The sequence below is a fragment of the Guillardia theta genome, assembly GCF_000315625.1.
Source record: "Guillardia theta CCMP2712 unplaced genomic scaffold GUITHscaffold_6, whole genome shotgun sequence".
Taxonomy (NCBI): Eukaryota; class Cryptophyceae; order Pyrenomonadales; family Geminigeraceae; genus Guillardia; species Guillardia theta.
In genome coordinates, this window is record NW_005434668.1 from 1155462 (window position 1) to 1163686 (window position 8225).

Genomic DNA, 8225 nt, shown 5'->3' on the forward strand with positions numbered 1-8225 from the left:
ACGAGGACGAGGACGAGGACGAGGACGAGGATGAGGACGAGGACGAGGACGAGGACGAGGACGGGGATGGGGACGAGGACGAGGACGAGGACGGGGACGGGGACGGGGACGAGGATAAGGACGAGGACGAGGACGAGGATAAGGACAAGGACGAGGACGAGGACGAGGACGAGGACGACGAAGGAGGGTGGTCACACCTTTGCAGCTGCTTCTCTTACTGGCACTCTATCGTCACCGACAATGGTCTGCACTGACAGTCAGAGGAGGAGAAAAGAAAAGAAAAGAAAAGAAAAGAAAAGAAAAGAAAAGAAGAGGAAAGATATGGACCGCGCAGGAGAAGTGCGAGCAGCAGCAGCAAGAGGAGGAAGAAGTTGAGGCGCAGCGGCAGCAGCAAGATGAAAAGGAGGAGGAGGAGGAGTAGGAGGAGGAGCAGCAGCAGCAGCAGTCGCTCACCTTGAACCTCCCGGTCACCTTGACAACCTGAGGCACAGCAGCCGCGCGTCCCCCGAGGAGGAGATGCTTCAAGAGCGCGGCGAGCGCGAGAGCCTTCCCGTGCCTCTTGGTCCACTCGGTCTCAGCCTGCAGCAGCTCCTCCAGCTCCTCATCCAGCTTCCCTTCCTCACTGCTCGCAGCGTGCGCGCCCATGGCGGCAGCTGTGGCGGAACGGACGTCCTCGTCGTCGCTGCGCATGAGCTCGAGGAGGAGGGAGACGACGTTGGCGATGACGGGAGGGGAGGCGGAGGCGCTGGCTCTGCCCAGCACGACCTCGAGAGCCTCGATGAAGCTGAGCTGGACTCCTCCCTCGTTACTCTTGGCTCCCGCCAGCAGGTCGTTGAGCAGGGGGTCGACACGGGGGCTCATGCGGACAAGGAAGGACAGAGCGCGAATGGCGCGTCCTCGCACGACCTTGTTGGGCTCGGAGAGCGACTTGACGAAGGTGGTCTGCAGCTGGGGGAGGAAAGGCTTCATCATGATCCCTCCCTTGACGAGGAGGAGGGAGAGAGTCTTGAGAATCGCGCTCTTGACCTGCCAGGGAAACCTGTCCCCAATGATGCGAATCAGAGGGCCCGACATCTGTACCACCATCGGCTTCAGCGCCGCCTCTCCCGTTGCCTGCACCAGGATCCCCAGCCCTGCCGCTGCCTGCTCGCGCAGCTCGGGGGTCGACCCGTGCATGAGCGCCTGGAGGAAGAAGGGGAGGAGAGGGGCGAGGCCCTTGGTGCGGTTGAACCCGGGGACTCCAGTAGGAGGAGCCACGGCAGCAAGGGACTTGACCTCCTCGAACACAAGACCGACGTACTCCGAGCAGCTGACTGCTGGCGCCTTGTCGTCCTCCTCCTTGTCTGCTCGCTCCATCGCTGCTGTGAACGCGAGCAAGGCAGCATGTGCCTGCACCTGCACGGCCTCCTCTTCGTCGCCAAACAGATGCACCAGCGACCGCACGATCTCCGCCTTGTGATCCTCGTACTCGTGCTGCGTGCCAGCGCAGAAGGCTCGGAGGAGGCGAGCGGCACTGGCCCGCGTCTGTGCTGTCGTCACGTCCTCCAGGCGGCGCAGCAGCTCCAGCAGCATCATGCGAACGCCGTCCTGAGTGACAGCCAGCACCACCTTCTCGGCTGACAGGGCGATCGACTCCGGGTCGTCTCCGTCCACCATCCCGTCGCACAGGGCGGAGAGGATGGTGGGGATCTTGGACGACAAGGCGTCTCCTGCCACTCCAGCCAGCGCCCCGAGGGCCTTGGCGTTGGACGCGGACATGGGAGGGGCGGCAAGCTGCGGGATGAGGAAGGGGAGGACGATCTTGCCGCGGACTGAGAGGAGCTGGCGGAGGCCCTCGAGGGAGTTGGACGCCTCGTCCTCGAGGTCGGTAAGCAGAGCAGGAACGATGTCCTCGATCGCTCGCTGCCCAATGGCCTTGAACAGGGCGTCGAAGGCTCTGCCGGACGCCACGCGCACATCCCTGTCCCTGTCGCAGAGGGCCTGGCGGACAGTCAGGATGAGCTCGTCCATGTGCTGGAGGATCTGCTGCTTCTGGCAGTTGGCGATGACTTCGGAGAGTCCGAGGCAGACTCCGGCTCTCTCCAGCTCGTCCTCTGCCTCCAGGCTCCTCTGCAGGATGGGGATCACGTCGTGCAGGACGCGGTCGCCCAGCTTGCCCACCATCTCTCCCATCGACCTCCCGGCCACGAACTTCCTCTCCTCTGACTTGCTCGACAGGCAGCGGATAAGAGTGTCCATCAGCGTCCTCAGGATGTTCTTCAGCGTTCGCAGCTGCGACTGCACCACCGACTTCCACACCTGGAAGCTTGCAGAGCACACGGACTGATTCACGTCCGAACGCAGCATGTAGACAGCAGCAAGCAGCACGTTGCATCGCTCCTCCCCGAGCACCTCCGCGATCTTCGCCTCGCTGTTCTTGTCCCCCGTCCCCTCGTCCGAGTCCTCCACGGTCCCGCTTGAGTAGATCTTCCAGTTCCTCCCTGTGATCTTTGACAGCACGTCTCCCAGCAGCTGCACTGACGACGATCGGATGCGCCAGGCCTCGTCGAACAGCCCGCGCTCGATGGCGGGCAGCACCAGGGGCATGGCAGTGTCGGCGAAGTGATCGACCACGTTGTGTCCAGCCTTGAGGGCCACCTGCCGCACGGAGTCGCTCTCGTCGGCGAGCCCGGACAGGATGGCCGGGAGGATGCGAGGGATGAAGGATTCCAGACTCTCCCCCATCGTGTTCGGGAGCGCAGAGAGCAGCATGAAGTATCCCTCCCGCACATGCGCGGCCTTCGCCTTGCACTGCACCAGCACCTCCTCCAAGATCCCCTCCAGCCGATCCGTCGGGCAGGAGCCGAGGACCTCGGACAGACCCAACGCTGCTCCTCCTCGCTCCACCACGCTTTGGTCGGACTTCATTGTTGCAAGGAGGTACCTCTCCAGCTCCTCGTAGTCCTTGTCGTCCATGCTCTTCACCAGCGACCCGAGCGCCTTAGAGGCTGTGCTCCTCATATCGGGCGAGGGATCCAGGATCGAGTTCTTGACGATGGGCAGGATCTCCGGCAGGTACGGCGCTACGTCCTTGGGGTCCGCCACCAGGTTGCACATGTTGCCGACGATGGTCGCTGCCTTCTTCTTGAGGTCTGTGCTCCTGTGCTTCAGCCCTCGCTGCACCATCGGCACCATGAGAGCGAGCGAGGGAGCGTCGACAGCGTTGACGAAGGTCGTCTCGATCACAACCTCCAGTGCTCTCGCCGTCTTGTCCGGGTCTGACAAGGACTCGATGAGGATGGGAGCGATGGCCAGGATCTCAGGGTTCTTGATGACACTCCCGACGTGCCCCAGGGCCACCTGAGCTCCCTCCCTCACCTTCTGGTGCGTGTCTGACACGGCTGACGCCATGACAGGCACGATGGTTGGCAAACAAGTTCCCAGCTGACGAGGAGCGCAATAGGCCATGGCGCCGAGCAAGTCGAGAGCTGCGGCCTTGGTGCGCCATGCTCTGTCTTCGACACCCTGGAGGAGAGCAGGCATGACGAGCTTCACACCCTGGCCACTCAGCTGGGACATGACGGCTCGAGCCGACGACTCTCCCGCCTCCCGCACGGACTCGTCCTGGTCGCCGCACGAGTTGAGGAGGATGGGGAGGATCTGAATGACATAAGGCTCAAAAAGTCTCCCCAATCGATCGGAGAGACACTCGAAGCCGAAGAGAGCTCCCTGCCTCCTCCACGCGTTCTTCTTGTCGTTGGCTGCAGCCTGACATGCACGAGTGACAACCCTTCTCTCAAGCCTTCCCTTCCTTCCCCTCTCCTTCTCTCTCTTTCCTTCTCTTCCCCCTGCGCTCCTCCTCCCTCCCACGTTCTCCTCTCTTCCATGTCTCCTCTCTGCTCCTCAACGAGCCATTTCTCTTCACTCTCATCGTCGGCTCACCTGCAACGTCGGCATGATGTCATGCGCCTTGAGCGCTGAGATCCCGATGCCTTTGACCATCCCGGCGAGACCGAACGCAGCCCCTCGCCGATCCCCGTACGTTTGACCCTCCAGCATCATCTCGATCATCTCCTTCACCATCCTCTTCACCTCCTCCGCGTCATCAAGCATGTTCATGAGGGGTGACAGGGCCTGGGACGCCGATCGCTGAACAGACTCTGACGGGGTTCCGAGGGCGAAGATCAGCCGATTGACCACGTCCTTGACCTGCCCATCAGCAGTCAGCAGTCAGCAGCACGATGGCGGGGGCTGCAGACGTCACCTTAGGGTCTCCCTTGGGGAGGAACTTGGCAAGGGAAGCAAGGAAGATGACGCAGCCCTCTCGCAGCAGGTCCGCCTGCCACGTGCCCGAGTCCGGCTTGTTGAGCTGCGTCTGCAGCATCGTGCTCAGAAGATCCATGGCGCCCTCTCCATGCAGCTCGATGAGCCGAAGGCCGGCCTTGATGATGTTGGCCCGAACATCTTCGTCGGGGTCGGTGAGGCCCTGCTCCTTGTCGGAGACGAGGAAGGGGAAGAGGATGATAATCTCTCTCTTGGAGACGTGCTCTGCGATGGAGGAGAGAGCTGTGGCGACTCCGCTGCGGATGACGGGATCTCCCTGCTTCTCCTCCCCCCCCTTGTTCTCCGTGTAGAGGGTCTTGAGCTGAGCCACCAAGTCCGACGCGAGCCCGGGGCTCTGCTTGATGAGGGTGGACAGACAGTCTCCCGCCGCCTTCCTCGCGTTCTCGTGAGGATGTGCTAGCAGCTTCGTCAGCTGCTCGGGCTCGAGCGTGTCCGTCTTGAGGTTGCAGGAGGAGGCGATCTCAGACGCCATGCTCGCCACCGTTGCGTCCTCGTCGTGCTGTAGGAGGAAGAGGGTTGAGAGCAGAGCAGGATGAGGCTCCGGACCCGGAAGCCCCTGGACCCTCCTGAGACCCTCCAAGCAGGTGACGCGGACGGCAGGAAAAGTAGCCAGGCAGCCGTCGAGGAGCTCGCCGATGTCGTCGGGGGCGAGGAAGGAGCAGTTCCTGTGCAGAATCTCGCTCGCGCTCTTCCTCAGCCGAGCGTTCTGCGACATCACCTCAACCATCACCCCCACAATCGCAGACCTCGGCAGGTCCTCGTCCCTGTAGTGCATCCCCACCATCTCCACCGCCGCCTCCACCGCCTCCATCCCCACCGCCGGATTGAGGATCACGTAACGGAGGAGCGGGAAGAAGAGGGAGAAGGAGGCAGCAGACAAGAGGCCCATCATCTGGACGTTGCCATGGACAGCGTTGATCGCTCCTCTCGCGATGTTCCTCCTGTCGTAGTCGTCCCTCAGGCTCCCGCAGTGGATGGCATACAGAGCCTCGGCGATGAGGAGGGGGAACGATCGTTCGCAGGTGGAGGTCAGCGAGTAGATCACGTCGACGATCATGTCGGAGAGGAGGGGAGAGAAGGAGAGCGAGCAGATGCAGGAGAGATCCGCCAGGTACGCGTGCGCCCCCTGCTTGTTGCCGTCGCAAAGGGCCTTGAGGACGTTCAGCGCAGTCCTGACCCTGACAACCGCCTCCTGCACTCGCTCGCGGACCTGGTCCAAGGTGTCAGGTACAGTCCCGTCCTTCATCCTCGCCCTCGCCCTCCTCATACCCTCCTATTAGCCCTCCTACTACCCCTCCTACTACCTCTCCTCTCTCTTCTTCTCCTCCTCTTGCCTATTTCATGCAGACCCTCCCACTCGCAACGTCCATTCTCATCCTCCTCCTCATCATCATCATCATCATCATCATCATCATCACCATCATCATCATCATCATCCTCATCCTCATCCTCACCTCTGCCTCCTCCGCCAGCTTGGCCTTGAAGACAGCTTCTTCCTGCTTCGTCATCTTGGGCTTCTCCTGCGCCTTCTTGCTAGCCCCGAGCTCTTTGGCAAGGTCACCGTAGAGCTTCTTGTCTTGCTTGCTTATCCTCTGGTTCACGTCAACCCTCACCTCCGGCACGTACCCGCTGTCCATGCTCGGGTTCTTTGCCAGCTGCCCCTCGGGGGTGCGGTAGATGATGATGTCCCAGGAGGAGAAGGAGAGCGTCTCAGGCTGCAGGTCCTCCCGCACCAGATCCAGCAGCACGGGCATCAGCACGTCGACCGAGAGGATCGAGAGGGAGCGGAGACTCTCGATCGCTGCCCTCGACCTCGACGGGTTCTCGCTGCTTGCTCCCTCCTCGCCAGCAAGGAACTTGCAAAGGTTGTCCGCGTTGTCGCGCACGAGATCCTTGGTGGAAGAGCTGCTCTCCACCTCCATCTTCCTCCGCAGCCGGTCCCACAAGAACGGGACTCCTTCCTTGCTCCGCCCGTTGGCAGCCGAGAGGATAAGGTCAGAGTGCGCCATGAGCAGCAGCTTCGAGAAAACGTCGGGGGGGATGGAGGAAGGCACGATCGACAGGATGGCACGACCGTAGCGCAGGCTCGCGTGAGTTTGCGAGCTCCGCTCCTCGGAGCTGCCGGCTGAAGCCTTCGCCTCACTCAGCGAAGAGATGTCCTTATCCAACGTGTCGATCAGGCGTTCAAGCACGCCTTGCTCGCCCATCAGCTTCTTAACCGCCTGCGTCGCCGACTTGTGCACGGAGAACGTCGGGTGCGACAGGAGCTTGCAGAGAGCAGCAAACAGAGGGGAGGCATCCTCAGGTTTGAGCTTGCGCAAGAATTCTTGCTGCTCCAGGAAGACAAACTGGATGATCTCAATGCTCGCCTGCAGCTGCTGCTCGTCAAGCGCCTCGTCCTGGATCAGGGAAGGCAGCTGCGCGTTCTGGGAGGTCACAAGGTTCCACGCCTTGGCCTCGTTGAGCTTCGCGCTGATCTTGGCGTCAACCTGCACGAGGCGCAGCAGCAGCTTGAGCCCCATCACCGCAGGCGGGCGATAGGCGGGCTTCTTCTCCGCATTCTGCACTAGCTTGATGAGAGGGGCTGCCAGCTCCAGCCCGCTGCTCGCGGCTTCCGAGTGCTCGAAGCCATGGGCGATAGACTGCACTGCCGAGGCTCGCAGGACGTCACTGCTTCCCTCCAGGGTCTTCGACAACATCTTGACGTAGTCCGGTGTCACCTTCCCCGTCCTCTTCACAACCTTCCCCAGCAGCTCGAGGCCGGCACACTTGGCCTCTTCGTTCAGCTCCTTGTCCGTCATGGCCACGAGCTGCGCCATATTCTCCTCGAGCATCGGAACAATCCCCTTGCTCTTGCACAGGGTTGCAATCAGCAGCAGCCCCTTGAAGATGCCGATCCTCTCCTGCCACGTTCGCAGCTGACCTTGCTTTCCCTTTCCGAACAGAATCTTGGCTAGCTCGCTCCCCAACGCTGCGAGAGCTGTCGACTCGCTGCTCTGTCGCGTGAGAGCAGCGAGCAAACTCAGCACGGCATCTTGAACTTTCTCTTGGGTGACTCGCTCCCGGACAACGGTTCCGAATTCCTCCAGATACCTTGACATGTCGATGGTCATAGCTTCGATGGAGGCTGAGAGAGACTCTAAGTAGAACTCGGGGGTTCGGCGGAGGATGTTCATGCATTCCGGCACGAGCTTCGCCACATCCTCGTGAGTCAAGAACCGCATGAGCCCTGAGAACGCCTTGGTCAAGGCCTCCGAAGGCTTCCTCCCCTCGCGCCCTTGCGTCGCCTCCTGCACGTTGGCGACGTACATCTTGATCAGATCCTCCTTATGCATCGCAAACTCCTCAGTTGCTCTCTTCGAAGTCGAGCCCCAGAAACTGCACAGAGCGCTCGAGCCTCCCAGCACCTCCATCGGGTCCTTCATGGCTGACGCAGACGCCAAGAACACCTTGAAGAAATCCTTGATCCCATGGAACAGCAAGTGAACTCGGGCCATGCAAGACTTGACGAGCTTCGGTCTGGCATGAGAGCAAACCTTTCCTAGCGTTTGACATAACAGTGGAGCGCATTTCGTAAAGAATATATCAGAGTCTCCTTCGGCTGACTTGGAGACGTGGAGGAGAAACCGGCTGGTGCAAGAGACGAGAACCATCCAGGCGTGCGCGTCCGTCGCTCTCTTGCTGCCGCCGTTAAGGGCAGAGAAGCATCCCTCGTTGCAAAGCTTTCCACCCCTTCGCAGAACAGCTTGAAACAAGCTGAGGCTCGTTCTCCTGGTTTGCGGGTCATACGATCTCGACAGGCTTTCAACAAATATCTTCAATGTGGACTTCAGTTCTTCCTGTGACATTTCATCTGGTGCAAAGAGTCAAAGGCCGTTGACTAGCGCCTCCTCCTCCTCCTC

The 8225-nt window shown here is 61.0% G+C and overlaps 1 protein-coding gene across 1 annotated transcript; it reads right to left on the minus strand.

Moving 5' to 3' along the window:
* Window positions 1–642: 642 nt before the first annotated feature.
* Window positions 643–4462, minus strand: GUITHDRAFT_57715 (hypothetical protein; the record flags this gene model as incomplete). Its single annotated transcript, XM_005840428.1, has 3 exons — window positions 643–3747; window positions 3922–4188; window positions 4244–4462. Coding segments are annotated over 3 exons (3591 nt in total), but the record flags the coding sequence as incomplete, so codon positions are not given.
* Window positions 4463–8225: the final 3763 nt, after the last annotated feature.